At 43.0% G+C, this 18145-nt stretch overlaps 1 protein-coding gene across 2 annotated transcripts in view; it reads left to right on the forward strand.

Moving 5' to 3' along the window:
• Positions 1-16625, forward strand: part of LOC109868356 (arrestin domain-containing protein 1) — a 40087-nt gene extending 23462 nt beyond the window's left edge. For both annotated transcript variants that reach the window (XM_020457834.2, XM_020457837.2), the window contains 7 exons: positions 2449-2559; positions 4545-4595; positions 10076-10230; positions 10607-10789; positions 10991-11167; positions 14009-14474; positions 14581-16625. In XM_020457834.2, coding sequence (XP_020313423.1) covers positions 2449-2559; positions 4545-4595; positions 10076-10230; positions 10607-10789; positions 10991-11167; positions 14009-14474; positions 14581-14654 — 1217 coding nt within the window. In that variant the 3' untranslated portion in view covers positions 14655-16625. The remainder of the gene's footprint in view (positions 1-2448; positions 2560-4544; positions 4596-10075; positions 10231-10606; positions 10790-10990; positions 11168-14008; positions 14475-14580) is intronic.
• Positions 16626-18145: the final 1520 nt, after the last annotated feature.

Here is an 18145-nt window from a genome sequence, read left to right on the forward strand (position 1 = left end):
TCATGCTATAGACAGAAGCGTGCTACATGGCAGACCAATCGGAACTCATCTCTCGGCATGTCCAGTCCATCCATTATCTCAGGCAATCATGGCTAGCGAGAAGGTTACTGTCTTTTCTGTGGCTAAACCAACCAGGCTCTTAATTTAACAATGTTATATGTATTTACAAGTTTGTTATTAAGGCACATGAAAGTTCACATGTTCTAGAAAGCATTTCTGCCCAAGAATGCATTTTGATAAAAAAAGATATGTTTTGTTCGAATGCCTTTCCTGTGAAGTAGTGACATACTCCCGATTGGCACAGTGGTCTAGGGCACAGCATCTCAAAGCTGGAGGCATCACTACAGACCCTGGTTCAATTCCAGGCTGTATCACAGCCATCTGTGATTGGGAGTTCCATAGGGTGGTGTACAATATTGGCCCATCGTTGGCTGGGGTAGGCCATCTTTGTAAGTAAGAACTTGTTCTTAACTGACTTGCCTAGTTAAATAAATAAGAATGCCTAGTTTCTTAAACAAATGTGTTGATATCAAATGGGGTGAAGAGAGAAGTGTGTAGGTGCATTATGCTAAATGGGGCAGATAGCTTGAGAAACAGATTGCATTGTTTTTTTAATGCCCACATGGGCCGTTAGTTTGAAGGGCGCTGGTCTTTTCTGTGCACTGTGAATTTTGCTGTTGTTCTCCCAGAGCAGAACAGAAAAGCTCTGCCGGTGGAGGGGAGCCATCTGCTACTTGTGTGTGTCTCTGGTGCCAACACGGGCTTCTGCATGGGTGTGGGTGTGAGCCTGTGGTCGCTCTGTCACACAGTCCATAACTGCACAGTGTCATATGCCACCACTTCCGTCCCCTGCACAGATCTCTCTTCTCTAAATCTGACCTCTTTCTCCCTCCCTCAATTTCTGACAATGTGATGCCATGAGGGAACATGATGCTATGGCGATGCAGGTTTCTGTAAGAGATGAGGAACGTGACCATGTGTGAACATTGTGTTCAACTGCACATTATCAAAATGTTTCAGTTCCTCCTTTGAGAGAGGAAGGGGGGAGGAGAGACATACGATAGATAGATAGATAGATAGTTGTGTTTGGTGAATTGGGCTTCAGGAAATCTCCCAGGAAATCTCCCAGGCTTACCCAACTTGTTACATAATCATCTCAACACTCAAACATGGCTGAACACAGCAGGCTGATGATGGGTTTAACAGCAGTTAAACAATACATTTTGTTTTCCAATATGGTTTTTTTCTAACCATCATTGAACACAAAATGGCGGCCATTCGACACCAGTTTCACATGAATATTGGCAGCACTGATACTGTTTCTCCTATTTCCTCCTCCCTCTCCATCTGTTGATAACTACACAACACAATCAAGTGTCTGTTTTGTAAGATTATTTATGACCAAGAGAGAATAGAGCCCCTTTGCCAAACTGCAGCAGCCGCCACTAATGACCAAAGTAAGGCATCATGCTTTGTGAGGGTCTGTGGTGTGCCTCGGGTAAGGTCATTATGATGCTAATAAGTCTGCGAAATTCGCTGTGTTTTTCTCTCCAACGGTATGGAACTCAACACAAAGGCCTTTAAACCACACAGACCCTCTCCATACATCACCCCACTGAGCACTGAGCACAGACATCAATTCAACGTCTTTTTCACATTGGTTCTATGTCATTTCAATGAAATGACATGGAAACAACGTTGATTTAACCAGTGTGTTCCCAGTGGGACGTCATATGTGTTGTGACCGCTGTGTGCAGTCTGATCAAAATAACCCTCTGGTTCATTCTCAAAGAAGGAGATAGGAGCTTATCACAGGACATCAGATTAGTAGTGGCTGCATGTATGCAGCATCATGAAACATGATCTAATCTCCTGGTACATATCTAGGTTGACCTGTACTTACATAATGATAACATTACCCAGAAAACATCTGGTTCATCTGAAGTTTGACGTAGTTGTAGAGTCTGCCCGTCCCGATGGGGCAAGGCTGGCTGGCTCGCCCCATAAAGGCTAGCTATTGGATTTGACTTGCATTAGCGTCTCAGCAACATAATCGATAGCCCCATCGAACAGGTGAGCGGCGAGGCTAATACAGTCTGTGATTCAAATAACTCTACCAACCCATCACTATTGAATGTTGAGTGCTGCTGTTTTTATACAACACAGTGAACACACCAGGACTCAGGGTATTCTCTCTAAAGGGAATACTCTCTGAACATTGGGCTTCTAGTCAACAGAAAAACATATTTATAGACACCATTAATTGAAAACTCTGGTATTCGGTGTTTGTAGCATCCATACCATTTATGGGCTCTGTTTTTTTATACCAGCTCATTACTTAGATTAAAAAAACATTGTGAGAACTACCATTTTAGAGAGTTATGGATGATAGACTAAGTTAGTAAACTGTATATGGTTGATTGACTCTTTTCTTTCTTTCCATTCCAGCCATTAAGGTGAACTGCCTGGGATCATGTGGGGTCTCCAACAAAATGAACGACATGTCATGGACACTGGAAGAGCAATACTTCAGCAGCACACTGTCTGTAGCTGACAAAGGTGAGGACTATGGAAGCCATTTTGTGGCTACTGATTCAACATGTATAGAGTATAAGGTATAGAATGAGAATCTAAATAGAGGCTCTTCAGTGGCCGTGTTGCAGCCCTCTTCATCTCTGTTGATTATAAAATGTATGATAATGTAGCTTTCTGCCTCTCGATTGGGTTTTTGTCCGCAAGAGTGGTTTTGCATTTATATTGGTGATCACTCTAAGGGATAATTAACATTTTCCACAGCTCTTGTGACAAAACTAGTGAAACTGCCATCAGCTAAAGTAGTAGTTCCCTGCATATGGGTGTTCCTGCACTAAATGTTCTGTCTGCCCTCTCAGATGAGAAACATGGCTGTGCCTAACAATTACTGATCAAGAGAAGAGATGTGCTGTGCTCCACAGATCCCATCTGTTTAACTGTCTGGTGGTGCTCTGTCCTAGTACTGGTCAGGGAGTTCAGTATGTGATCTGTGAAGAACGTAATTTATGCTGGTTAGATTAACGTACCACCAATATGTTGCTTAATATTTAACTCCACCACCTCTCTCACCTATAGACCCAGTGTTTTTACCAGAGAGCGGGCTGTTCAACTCTGTTTTCTTTCTTCCTGTCTACATATATAGTATAATCCATAGTCTTTCCTTGTTATTTTTATATATTCTATATCCATACTGATTAATTAACCCATAACTTTGGTGTTGAAAGCACTTTGCTCCAACAACCGACTAAGCCGCCTGAACCGCACAATTACAGTCAAGAGAGCTGATTTAATCTTTTTGATGTAATTTAATAATAAAATCAGGGAGGTAGAACTTCTAGGCAGAATTCCTCTGTCCAGTGTCTGTGTTCTTTTGCCCATCTTAATCTTTTCATTTTATTGGCCAGTCTGAGATATGACTTTTTCTTTGCAACTCTGCCTAGAAGGCCAGCAACCCGGAGTCGCCTCTTCACTGTTGATGTTGGGACTGGTGTTTTGCGGGTACTATTTAATGAAGCTGCCAGTTGAGGACTTGTGAGGCGTCTGTTTCTCAAACTAGACACTCTAATGTACTTGTCCTCTTGCTCAGTTGTGCACCGGGGCCTCCCGCTCCTCTTTCTATTCTGGTTAGGGCCAGTTTGCGCTGTTCTGTGAAAGGAGTAGTACGCAGCGCTGTATGAGATCTTCAGTTTCTTGGCAATTTCTCACCTGGAATAGCCTTAATTTCTCAGAACAAGAATAGACTGACGAGTTTCAGAAGAAAGGTCTTTGTTTCTGGACAAAAAATTTGCTTTTCTTAAAAAACAAGGACATTTCTATGTGACCCTAACTTTTAACGGTAGTACTGTATATATATATATATATATATACAGTACCAGTCAAAAGTTTAGACACACCTACTCATTCAAGGGTTTTTCTTTATTTTTACTATTTTCTACATTATAAGACATCAAAAATATGAAATAACACATATGGAATCATGTAGTAAGCAAAAAAGTGTATATATAAAAATATATTTTAGATTCTTCAAAGTAGCCATGCTTTGCCATGATGACAGCTTTGCACACTCTTGGCATTCTCTCAACCAGCTTCACCTGGAATGCTTTTCCAACAGTTTTGAAGGAGTTCCCTCATGTGCTGAGCACTTGTTGGCTGCTTTTGCTTCACTCTGCGGTCCAACTCATCCCACACCATCTCAATTGGGTTGAGGTAGGGTGATTGTGGAGGCCAGGTCATCTGATGCAGCACTCCATCACTCTCCTTCTTGGTCAAATAGCCCTTACACAGCCTGGAGGTGTTTGGTGATTGTCCTGTTGAAAAACAAATGATAGTCCCACTAAGCGGAAGCCAGATGGGATGGCGTATCGCTGCAGAATGTAGTGGTAGCCATGCTGGTTGTGTGAAAACTTACACGGGCTACTAGTCAGTCTGTCTTGCTTTCTTTGTCTGTGTATGTCTGTCTGTCTAAATGTGATTTTGCTTGTCTATCTGACCAAGTGAAATCTCTCTTACAGGTACACTGGCAGCTGGCGAGCACAGCTTCCCTTTTCAATTTCTCATTCCAGGTATGTTTGGAATTAGTCTGGAAAAACTGTTGAACTGCATTCCACCATGTCAACCATACTGAGGTCAATGTAAATAAAATAAAAACATCTTTACAGTATACCAGAACTGTTGTTAGTGACGTTGAAGGAAACTGGTAAAACAGCTGATAATGTGAAGTTTCTGAACAGGCACAGTGTTTGTTGCCTTTGTAGTATTGCCTAATGCCCTTGGCTCTTTGTCTCACAATGAAAGAACATTCAGTACAGTTTGTTCAGGTAAATAAAGATATGTCTTTTCATATCACAGGTAGGGCACACTATTGACTCTGTCTCTGCCCTTGTGCTTTATGCATTTCACCTTAAAGAGGGGCTGAACTTCCTGATTTAGCCTCGGTTTCAATTCCCCTCATTAGGAAATGCGACTGAGAATGAGATTTGGGTTTTGGAGGTGTGCTTTGATGTGGGTGTCTTGTGTGTACGGTCAAACATGGGAAGTGTTTGTACTGTCACTGACAAAACAGTACACAGTTACAGTCACTCACCCTTCTCAATAACTTGAAACAGTTTAAGGTCTTGTGTCTGGAAGGAGCCTAGGCAAGCTAGCCAACTTCTTTCCCCAATTAGCTTCAGCCGGTGTGCGACTGTGGCAAAGGTGGTTTGACTTTGGATAGCCTATCTCTGGGGATAGTTAGAGACCATCAATAAATTACACAATGTAAATGAGGCAATATTTTCATGTTGCCCAGATTTGAGTTGTCTCATCAAATGCTTTAAATATTTGTATATAAATTTCTAAAATGTATAGGTGGTTTGAGGTTAAGTCATTGAAATTTGGAGCTATTGATTAAAAAAAATATTGTCCCATGTACATTGTGTAATTTACCGGTGGTCCCTAACTAGCTCCCATAGGGATATCGAATGTCATACCAAGTTTACCATGAGCATTATGATCGGTGCGCTCCGAATTGATGATTACTTGGGTGCTGCCAGCTGTAAGCATGTGGGCAGGATTGAAATCAACCCAACTCAAGAAAGACTTTTACGGTACCCTTCATTCCATGACATATATTTTATTCCTAATTATCTCACAAATTGCCATTTTTGACGAGACTGACTTTATAAGAAAATGTATCCTATATACACTTTGTCGTCAATTTTGACTCTAGAATGTTTTTGACTCATATTGACGCCACTTTCAAAAGGAGAAGTTGTCCCGTTCGTCATAGTGATGAGACCAAGGCGCAGCGTGATAGGCGTACATACTACTTTAATAAAGAACAAACACTGAACAAAACACGAACGTGAAGCTATATAACAAGTGTGCTGACAGGTACAAAACAAAAAAACAAAAATGGAAAATGGCAACCTAAATAGGATCCTCAAGCAGACAACGATAAACAGCTGTCTCTGATTGGGAACCAATTCAGGACACCATAGACCTACATATACCTAGACATACTAAAACCTCATAGATATACAAAAACCCTAGACAGGTAAAAAAAACAAGACAATACACAAACTAAACCAACCAACCTCGTCACACCCTGACCTAACCAAAATAATAAAGAAAACAAAGATAACTAAGGTCAGGGCGTGACAGTAACCCCCCCCCAAAGGTGCGGACTCCCGGCCGCAAACCTAAACCTATATGGGAGGGTGTGGCCCGTCGCTGGAGGCTCCGGACTGTGGCCCGTCGTTGGAGGCTCCGGAATGTGGCCCGTCGTTGGAGGCTCCGGACTGTGGCCCGTCGTTGGAGGCTCCGGACTGTGGCCCGTCGTTGGAGGCTCCGGACTGTGGCCCGTCGTTGGAGGCTCCGGACTGTGGCCCGTCGTTGGAGGCTCCGGACTGTGGCCCGTCGTTGGAGGCTCCGGACTGTGGCCCGTCGTTGGAGGCTCCGGACTGTGGCCCGTCGTTGGAGGCACCGGACTGTGGCCCGTCGCTGGAGGCTCCGGACTGTGGCCCGTCGCTGGAGGCTCCGGACTGTGGCCCGTCGTTGGAGGATCCGGACTGTGGCCCGTCGTTGGAGGATCCGGACTGTGGCCCGTCGTTGGAGGCTCCGGACTGTGGCCCTTCGCTGGAGGCTCCGGACTGTGGCCCGTTGTTGGAGGCTCCGGACTGTGGCCCGTCGTTGGAGGCTCCGGACTGTGGCCCGTCGTTGGAGGCTCCGGACTTTGGCCCGTCGTTGGAAGCTCCGGACTGTGGCCCGTCGTAGGAGGTTCCGGACTGGGTACTGTCGCCGGACGCTCTGGACTGCCGAGGCGCACTGTAGGCCTGGTGGTACCAGGCTGGGGACACGCACCTCGGGCGAGGAGCAGGAACAGGGCGTACTGGACTGCCGAGGCGCACTATTAGGCCTGGTGTGTGGTGCCGGCACTGGTGGTACCGGGCTGGGGATACTCACATCAGGGTGAATGCGAGGAGCAGGAACAGGGTGTACTGGACCCTGGAGGCGCACTGTAGGCCTGGTGCATGGTGCCGGCACTGGTGGTACCGGGCTGGTGACACGCACCTCAGGGCGAGTGCAGGGAGGAGGCACAGGATACACTGGACCGTGGAGACACATTGAAGGTCCAGAACATAGAGCTGGCTCAATACTTCCTGGCTGGATGCCCATTCTAGCCCGGCAAATGCGAGGAGCTGGAATAGAGCGCACAGAATAGTGCACTGGAGACACCGTGCGCATCTCTGCATAACATGGTGCCTGACCAGTTACACACCCCCCCTTGGTAAGCATGAGGAGTTGGCTCAGGTCTCCTACCTGACTCATCCAATCTCCTTGTGTGCCCCCCCCCCCCAATCTTGGGGCTGCCTCTCGGACTTCCGTGCTAGCCGTGTACCTTCATATCTTCGCTGTTCCTTTATTCTCCTGTATTTCTCCTCATAGTATCGCCGTTCCGCTTTCGCTGCCTCTAACTCATCCTTAGGACGGCGATACTCCCCTGGCTGTGTCCAGGGTCCTGCTCCATCTAATATCTCCTCCCAGGTCCATCTCCCCATTAAGCTCTGTTCCTCCTTTTCACACTGCTTGGTCCTTGTTTGGTGGGTTATTCTGTCACATTCGTCATATTGATGAGACCGAGGCGCAGCGTGATAGGCGTACATACTACTTTAATAAAGAAGGAACACTGAACAAAACTATACAAACGAACACGTGACACTCTATAACTAGAGTGCTGACAGGCAACTACACGTAGACAATAACCCACAAAACCAAAATGGAAAATGGCAACCTAAATAGTATCCCCAATCAGAGACAACGATAAACAGCTGTCTCTGATTGGGAACTAATTCAGGCCACCATAGACCTCATATACCTAGACATACTAAAACCCCATAGATATACAAAAACCCTAGACAGGCCAGAAACACATAGACAATATAAAAACTAAACCAACCACCCTTGTCACACCCTGACCTAACCAAACTAATAAAGAAAACAAAGATAACTAGGTCAGGGCGTGACAGAGGTTGCTTATTACGTTAATTTATCAATATCTATCACTCCAGTGTTTAATTGCTATATCTTAATTACCTCGCCACTGTGGCCTATTTATTGCCTTACCTCCCTTATGTTATCTCATTTTCACACTGTATATAGACTTTTCTCTACTGTATTATTAACTGTATGTTTGTTTATTCCATGTGTAACTCTGTTGTTGCATGTGTCAAACTGCTTTGCTTTATCTTGACCAGGTCGCAGTTGTAAATGAGAACTTGTTCTCAACTAGCCTACCTGGTTAAATAAAGGTGAAATAAATCAAATAAATAAATTTGCACTTTAATCCTAAATGCTTCAGTCAGCCAATATCTCCTGTCTAAGTGGGTGATATATGTCAAAGTCGGCCATGTAAGTCATCCCCGACCAAGTACTAACACAAAGGCAGAGTTAACAAGTGCCAGTAGCCGAGAGAGTCATATTGTGTCCCCACAGACACACCCCTGTGTGATAACACATGACATTTAGAATGCTTCTTTTGACTGGACTGTGAACTCGAGTACATGCAGGTGTGAGGTCACAGACAGTTCAGTGTCTGTCCATTAGGCTCCACTCTGTCTGGGCTCAGTGGGGTGGGATGGATGTCTATATATAGTCGTTTAGTCCTTTCAGTGTTTAATTGCGCCTTGTGGGCCCCCTGCCCCCCCACTGTTCCTCCCACCCTCGTCTACAGAACAGGCAGAAGACATGATAATTCCAGAGCTGATGACGGGATCATCCAGGCAGTGACCCAGTGACAGTGCCCCCTGCTTGTTGTCAGGTCAGGGGCTGACAGGGGAGGCTTTAACATCTAGGCTCGAGAGCTCCTCCAAATAGGATGCTACATTAAAACTGCTGTTCATGCTGTGAGGATTGGTGGATGTACTTAAACACTGACAAGTAAAGCCTTAAAAACAGGAGCCATTGGTTCTGTGGAGGATGCTGGAGAAGAGATAGTGGAAGAGCTTTTTGTCAGGCCCATAGACTCAGTCAGACAAGTGCCCCTGGTGCTGGGTTCCCTCTGGCCAGGAGCCTGTCTGTGTCTGTTCTGCCAAGCCTTTTCCACCCAGCCTGCTGCTCCTCACTAATCCTTATTGACAGCAGGAAATTCCCCTGTGCAGCACCCACTACTGACATTATCATTTAAATGAGTCGGAGTGCAGAATTAGAATGGATCATACTGAGAAGTCCAGAGACTTGTTTGTTCTGTGTACACCTTGAAAACTCTACCATATTGAATCAATCTATTTATTCCAATGATTTTATAGGAATGTACAATAATGTGTTTGGTTCAAGGCCAATGGGTAAATCAGTGGACACCACGCATTCTAATTTGAATGTATCAGCGCCTGTCATGCTTTAAGGCATGAGCTGAAAACAATAGATGGACATTTCTATTACACAGTATGACCTTTGTAAATGTATTCGGATTGAGGATATACTGTAGACGTATCTCTGTTTGTCCTGAACTTCATCCTGTAATTCTCCATCCAACCTCTCAGAATTGTTATTTTTGTCTTTCCCTTCTCCAGTTTCCTTTCCTCATTCCCTTCCCCTCCTCCTTTATCATCTGTCCTTTCTGGACTGTGTAAATCAACAGTGTCCTCCTCCTGTCCTCTTAGGAGGGGATTTGTACAGCTCAGACAGATGAGCACAGACACTTGGTGACAGCGCTGCTAGGAGCACTGAGTATCTGTCCCCCTGATCTGATCTATCTGCCTCCCACTGCTCAGACCAAGCACTGACTGGCATTTCTCTGATAAAGCACACACAATGACCAGACATAATTTTAGACTGCCAGTCTGTTTTAGTTAGAATCTCATATCCTTGTTTATAGGATTCATCTGCAGACAGCACAGGCTTTATGAAATAAATTAAAAAGCTTTGGTTAATGTCGATGCAGTAGCTGTAGCACTTGATGTCGTGAATTATTTATCTCCATGAGTACATTTTTGTATACCACCTTAAACTTTCTGTGGTCAATCTTGCATTGTCTAATAGCTGTATTTCTTTCTGCCCAACCAAGTGGCTGCCCCGACCTCCTTCGAAGGGCCCTTTGGGAAGATTGTTTACCGTGTGAGAGCCATCATAGACACACCTCGCTTCTCCAAGGACTACAAGGCCCAGAGGCCCTTCTACCTACTTAACCTGCTCAACCTCAACCAAGTGCCCAACATTGAGGTAAAGACCAGTCAACACTGTCTCAACAATATCATTCAATTGTTTTGTAATGCAGTCATTTCAATGGAATTACCTAAAAAAATAACTAGATATAGTACTTGGCTAGAGAACGTCTACTGGAACAGTAGATCATGTCTGAAGAGGACAGTGAACTACCCGTAGAGTGCCCACTTATTTGATCATGCCTTATTTAGTTTGATAGTTATGGGATTTGATTTCAGCACAATGAGCGCAGCACAACCACTATCTTGTATTTTATTAAAGATTACGGGAGGACTCCTCCTTACCCCCAGCTCTAATTTCTCTGTTTCTATGCTCTGTTCACCTGTCCGTTGGAACGGCTTGTTTTATCCTTCCTATGACTGCTTCTCCCCAGCAACCCAGTTATGCTGTGACCACTAAGAGGTTCAGTTACCTCCTGGTGAAGACGGGCACCCTCATGATGAAGGCTTGCAGTGACCAGAGGGGATACACACCAGGCCAGATCATCAGACTAGCCACTGAGATCCACAACAAGTCAGGCAAGGGCACGGGCTGTGTGCTGGCCAGCCTCATACAGGTACCCAAGACCTATTTAATGTCTGATGTGCTCTTGTTCCTTTACCTATTTTGTCCTGCAAAACAGATAGTCTGACTGGTTTATGGGCAAATGCTGATATACCGTATATTTTGATGTGAAGTGATGTGATGCTTTGCTCTGTATTGTCTCATCTGTATGTTGGTCCGATGGGCTTCACTCTGATGAATCTCTCCTGACCAGAAAGTGACTTATAAGACCAAACGGGCTGTTTTCGACCTGCGGACCATAGCAGAGGTAGAGGGGGCGGGAGTGAAGGCGGGGAAACACGCTGAGTGGCGGGAGCAAATCATCGTACCGCCCCTCCCCCAGTCTGGCCTGGCCGGCTGTAGCCTTATAGAGATCGATTACTTCATCCAGGTTAGTAACACCCTCAATGAAGTGCACTTGTTGGGATCCCCTCAATGAATAGTGTTGTTCACAAGTGGTGCTTTAGACTTGTAGCAGCTGTACAGTGTTCTTTCTATAGTTGTAGTTAAATAAAGTTGTAATATAAACCAGACACTGTTCCTCATACTGTATCATAGTGCTGTAATCCTCTCATTAACCCAATGCACCTGTAATGTAGTATGCTGTAAATCATTCATGCTCAGTTTCAGATGTCTCTTTAGTGAGTTCAGGGATTATAACTATGGTAATCTCTTGTTCCTAATACAGTATGGCAAAGCTATTTTTGTCAGTACAGTCCTTAAAGGCCCAGTGCAGTCAAAAATGTGATTTGCCTGTGTTTTATATCTATTTCCACACTATGAGGTTGGAAAAGTACTGTGAAATTGGGAAAATTATGTAGGGCTGACCCCATTTAGTCGACTGTTCGATTGTTTGATCAATAGGCTGTTGGTCGACTGAGATTTTTGTAGTCGAGCAGTTGCAAAAAAACTAAAAACATGGTGTACAAGACACCTGTCTGAGTGGACTGATCCGTTCTGGAGGCTGTGGGGATGGCTCAGTCCATCAGTCTTAAGACATGTGCTACTGAAATTGTATATGGTTATAATATGTAAGAACTATGGTACAACAGAAATAAAGATTTTATTATTTTATAACACACACGCTTTCTCGTGTTGAATTGAGGTCGCTGTCCGCGGTTCTGGAACACATCAACATTGGTGTTGAGAACAATGCGCCGGAGGCAACAGCGGAGTTAGGAGATGAGAAAACAGCCCTTGTCTTAACAGGCAGTTAACCCACTGTTCCTAGGCCGTCATTGAAAAAAAGAATTTGTTCTTAACTGACTTGCCTGGTTAAATAAAGGTAAAATTAAATAAAAATATAATCAATCGCCTTAACTGTTAAACGTGCCTGGCTTTATAAATCATCCATACATATCTACAGAAATAAGACTGCTTCTGTTGCCTGTTTTAAGTGTTTGGTCGATAGCCTACCGATTCCATGAGCATCAAGCCTCATGCAACAATTTAACAAATTGGTCTGTTTTTAATCTTGCTATGCTCTAATACATTTTGTTAGACCAGTATCTCTGGTGTTATTTGTAATTTATTTAGTGTTGTTTACACTGTTCCAAATGTCAGAAATGATTATTTATAATAATAATAATAACCCTCCTTTTCCCTTGAGCTCCTTATTGTTATTATTATTATAATTGTTATTATTATAATAAGTAATGTCATTATCATTAGTAGGCTTAGTATAGCAGCCTTGTATAACTACCGTAGGTCTAAGCGCACATCCTGTTTAGTCTTAATATCGTAACTTACTTAGGCCTATATTTCAATAGTTATATAGGCTACTGTATCAATCATCCATTCATTCGTTCATGTCATCACACAGCATACGAGTCATTCATGATGTGAAATGCAATCAAGCATTTTAGTTTTAAAATAAAATAAAGCGTTAATTTGACTAATTAGTGTAAACAATAAATAGGCCTAAACCGTTCCATTTCAGAAATTGCATTCACGAATGAATGCGACTGTTTTTAGTCTTTGCTGTAATAAAGGCTTTACCAAAAATAATAAAGAATTACACCAGACTCTCTGGTACGCTAATCATTTATTTAGTGTTGTTTATAATGTTTACAAACGGTCAGAAAAATGATATTGTAAACTAACAGCGCCTGTTTGAAACACACAGGCCCAATATGCACACAGTTCTTGCTTCTTATCTTGTTTTTCTTGATCTCCAGTATTTTCCACAACTAGTCAAATTTATTCCACACATCTTCCCCTTTACCTCCTGCGCAACCAGAAACCTGCTTCGAGTTTATTTGTCACTTCCTCTGCATCCATTATGCTGTCACGTGTTACGGTGTTCAGAGTTTGTTATAACCAATTTATTGATGTGATTATGATATGCTATAGGTCAGGCCCTATTGGTCACGTGCATTCGAAGCATACATGTGTCACATAAAGAGAGCAATGAGGGATTTCGGTAACAGAACTTTTCAGTCAGAAATGTGTGTGATCATGTTGCAGCTTCAGCAACATGGACAGTGCAATACACACTGATGTTATGTGGTGGTCGCTGCAGCAGGGAAGAGAGAGAGACAACGGGTGCTAGTCACACAGTCACTGCTGTCTTTTTCTTTACACAGCGCAGCAAGTCTGAGCCAGATGGCACAATCAAATGATTTGCCGTCGGATTCCCTCTAGTCATTTGTGTCTCTTAATTATTTCATCAAACAGTTTGCTTAAAGCATTAGACAAGCTCAGTGTATATAGTTGATTTGATTAAAACACAGAATGTGTCTATATATGGAAAAATGCATGTTTAAAAATGTTGTCCAATCAATTGGTCGAAAGAACAGACAACTCTTGGTCGACCAAGATTTTGTTGTTGTTGGGAACAGCCCAAACATTATGACAATGCCCTTTTACTGTAAGAGCTTTTTGAAAAGACCACCTGAAATTTACCAGCCAGTAAATTAGTTAGTAGACCAATAAGAAAGAGTGTTCCAAACCGCTCTGCCAATAACAGCTAGTTTTCAGTTTTCCCCTCCCCCTCAGACCAATCCCAGACAGTCCTAGCCAAATTCTTGCTTGAGAAATTACTCTTTACTAAGAAGCTATTTTTGTTTCTTTTTTACAATTTTAATTGAAAACAATCACATTAAGGTACTTAATTGTTACCCATAAATGATTTGATATTGAGATGAGAATAGCTGCATTGGAGTGTTAAAGGAGCATCTTGGAATGATAGGATATTTAAACACATTTACATTGTATCTTGTGACTGCTGCAGGTATCACTAAAGTCCCCCGAGACAGTTGTCACTTTACCCATCTACATCGGGAACATCGCTGTCAACTTGATCCCGTCACGACCTATGCCCTCAACTCCAGCCCCAACAACCATCAGCCCCAACCCCGGCCCAGAAGGGGTTACCCCGAGCGCGCCCCCGGCTGAGGAGGACTTGGAAGAGGTGTTGGGTGCAGGGGGTTCAGTCAACGAGGAGATCCCCACAAAGAGTCACTCCCAGCAGGACCAATCCGGCCAGCCCCCCACCATGTCCCCCAGTGCATTCAGCTACGCTCCCGGTGTAGATTTCCCCCCCAGCCAGCGACATGCCAATGACACCTCAACGCCTCTGTTCTGTGTGTCTACTGGGGCCACCATCCCCTTCTTCACAGAAGGAAACGCCACCCCAGTACCCACGTCCTGTCCTCTCATACTCCCCCCTGAGTACAGCACCTGGGACTTCACACATGGTGAGTCACCCCCCCCCCCACCCCCAAACTGTGTCAGTATGATGATCAATGATTAGTGAACGATGGCCTACTATATAGTCTGACTGTTTCTCTGTGTATCTTACAGAACCCCCTCCCACATATGAGGAGAGCTGCAGCAGTAACAACTCCAGCTTCAACAACAGCAGACCGCAGGAGTGAGGACTGAGCATAATGCAGCTCACAACCACAATTACACTCCCTAAAGGACCAATAGGATACTGCAACCCTTTCTCCAAGTGCACAGAACTTGCTCTCCTCCTAAATATTACTTTAAAATATATTTTTTAAAGGGATCATATCAGATTTTGTATTATAGTTTATACCCCCTTCTCCCTGGCTTAAAGGACCTGCTGTTATATAGATGGAATGAGAGTGCAAATTCCCTGTGCATAACAGGAGGACTTCAGAGATAACTTATAGAAGGTAGGATATTCCATAATTGGAGTCTATTGGAGACTAAACGTAGTGGGTAATACAAATTGTGAATATTCTTGCATTGTTGACTTGAAATTGTTGTAGGCCTGCTACTATATCTCCTTTTTCATCCTTCAAACACAACCAAAATCTGGTCTTTATTGTAGTTTCCTTCCAAATGTGCACACTACTGTAATTCCGATCCACTTCCACCGCAGTGGCTCCCTCTTTTGATGAGTGGAGTAGGGGTGGCCTAGCTGGACATGAGGTTCTTAGCATGTCTACCCCCTGGTGGCCATCAACAGAAGAGAATGGAGCCTATTGGAAAAGCTTCAGATCTTCACTTAAGTTCAATGATGCCTGCTGACGAAGAACATACTCCATCAACCTGTGATCTACTGACAAGGAGCTTCTGGAATGTGCATCTTATCTTGTCACACCTCGTCATCCTGAAACAGACAAGCGGGACATTGTACTCTTGGGTATGCAGGGGAACTGACGTAGCAAGGGTTGATATGCATTTATGACATCTGATGCAAACACCAACTTTTCTTTCACCTTCTTTACCCTGAATTAATGGAGATGATCTGTTGATTTTCCCCATGTGGCCTTAACTCATTCTGTTCTAACTACATTACTATGTGCTGATGAAGACAGTTGTCTTCAGGGTTGCTGTTGCTTTTGAAATGGCAGTCCATGCTGATCAAATATGTTGGTGTGACAACCAACCGTGTTAAATGTTCAAGCACAAGACAGCACTTTTTGACAGTTTGAAAACTGTGCATGTATCTGTTTTTGTGTGTGAATGAGTATATAGTGTACCAGTTTGTGTGTGAATGGGTATATAGTGTACCAGTTTGTGTGTGAATGGGTATATAGTGTACCAGTTTCTGTGTGAATGTGTATAAAGTGTACCAGTTTGTGTGTGGCTGATCGCCCCTCCTGTCTTTGATAGTTGATAGCGTTGGACATCTCAATTTGAAAGCCAAACATCAGGCAACATCATCCACTCTGTTTGTTTTGTATGTCTGTCTTGTTTCTGTCTCAATTACAGCATCCTTTTCTATTTGTAAGCCAACCTCATTGTGGCTTATGTATTCACAGAGTTGTATGAAACAACCTTTAGCACCTGCTGTGGGAATACATGTACCGCCATCCCTCCTCAAAAGGTAGCCTATATAGTACAGTCCCAGCCTTTAATACCATAAAATAGATTGCAGATGATATTGGGAATTGATCTGTGGTTCAGACCACCGCTCTATACTCATTTTTTATTTGTATTTTACCATTATTGAACTAGACAAGTCAGTTAAGAACAAATTCTTATTTTTAATAAGGTATCATCTCTGAAAGAACCATAGAAATGACACGTGTATTTACCATGTGCTATTCCGTTATCTCCAAGATTGCTACGGCAGCTTGCTTCTCGAGTCATTTCAGGCTGCCTTTATCAATCCTGCCCCATTGTTTGTATTTCTCTTCACGAAAGTACTATAGCTTTATAAACTCCGACATGTTTTTCATTGTCCATTCTTTTCCCCTCACAAGTGGTTTTTGTATTTTTCTATTTGTAAACAGTTTTCTGGTGCATATGGTAGCCATTTGAGAGAGAGAAAATATTCTGGAAAATAGTAGCATCCTGGTTAATCAATGTAATATTTCAACTTGTCCAAATTGTACAGTGTACCAATAAAATTATCTGTCATATCATTTGTACTGGCTTTGTAAAGTAAAGTGGTTTGTTGGGCCCTATATTTAAGAAACCTGTCCCGAAGTACATAGATTGTTAGATTATGAAGCTATAAAAGTGGTTGGCTAAGGAGAATAAAAAGGTGACCTCAGGTGCCGTCAAAATAAATGGGTTTATCAACCGTGTGCGCTCTGCCAGGGATTTCTTCCCATCCTATATGCCTCATGCTACAGAAACAGGAGACAGGCTCTTGGTCCTATGAGCCATTCCGGCTTGTGCAAGGCTACTTACTCACATATCTTGGTGTGACTATTATACACTATACTTTAGCTGCCTTCCTTATAATGCTTTGACAATGGAATGATAGCCAAGATAATGTCCAGTAGCCAAGATAATGGGCGCAACAGGGGAGAGTGTGAGAGGAGCAAGGAGGAACCAGCCTGAACGTCTCAGGGCTCACCACTTCACTGTTTACTGCAGCACCGCTCTTCCTCTGTTGCCATAGAAACTGCTTAGCCCGACTCCATCATCCTCCCTGTGTTACACAAGGACATGGACCATAGAGCTTATGTCTGTTTGCATACATGCCTTTGGATGGAGGGACTATAATCTGCAAGGGCAACATAATATCACATAATTTCCCATAATCTGTGCTCTATCACTGCATAATATTCTATGCTGGAATGAGTATCCCATGCTGATTTTGTTCAGGTGCCATGATACAAAAGCTACACTGTTGGATCTTTTCTAATGGAGGAAAATATACTTCTATACTCTGTATACTCTGTATTGCATTGTCCTGAGTGTAGTGCATTAAATTCTCTTGTTTACTGCTAAACTGTTCACTACTTTAATTCACAACATACTCATTTAATTGTATTTAAAAAATAAATGTACATAAGTTTGCTAAACAAACAGAAATGACTGTAACAGGCTTTAAAAACATGTTTACGTGGTTTTTGACATTGTGCAATAACTATAATGTTTAGGCCGACAACAAATATATTTGTTGATGTGTTTAAAATATTTTTGCATTAATGTAGTTTATTAAATCCAAAATCATTGTGCAACAGGCTTTAAAAATATATATTATTTAGTGTCAAGTCCTCCCTCTTATCGGCAGACCTGAAAAGATGAGTTGGAGCCAACATCTCTGTCAATAAGGCCCAAAATGATACCAGTCCTCCTCAGGTTGAGGCTGTGAAAGAAGGCAAGGGGAGGTTCAAATTCCTCCCTAGAAAGTTAAGGATTAAACTCAAGGTACACCATCAATGTTTCTATTTTCAAGCTAGAATCCTTAGTTGTTACATCGTAAAAAAAAAAACTTATGAATGAATTATGTGTTTATAAATTCCTCATGAGCTTAGTTCAACTGCTGTACCCCATCAGAACACAATATATAAGCTTGTTTTAATCCAATGTTGGTAAACCATGCAGATCAGCTTGTCTAGTTGTCCGGTCCTCTGAGGCAGATCAGGACCAGGGTCCTCATGAGGATGAATATGTGCAAAATACAGATAAGCGTTGATGTTTCATGTGTTAGGTT

The sequence above is a fragment of the Oncorhynchus kisutch genome, linkage group LG23 (assembly GCF_002021735.2).
Source record: "Oncorhynchus kisutch isolate 150728-3 linkage group LG23, Okis_V2, whole genome shotgun sequence".
Classification (NCBI taxonomy): Eukaryota; Metazoa; Chordata; class Actinopteri; order Salmoniformes; family Salmonidae; genus Oncorhynchus; species Oncorhynchus kisutch.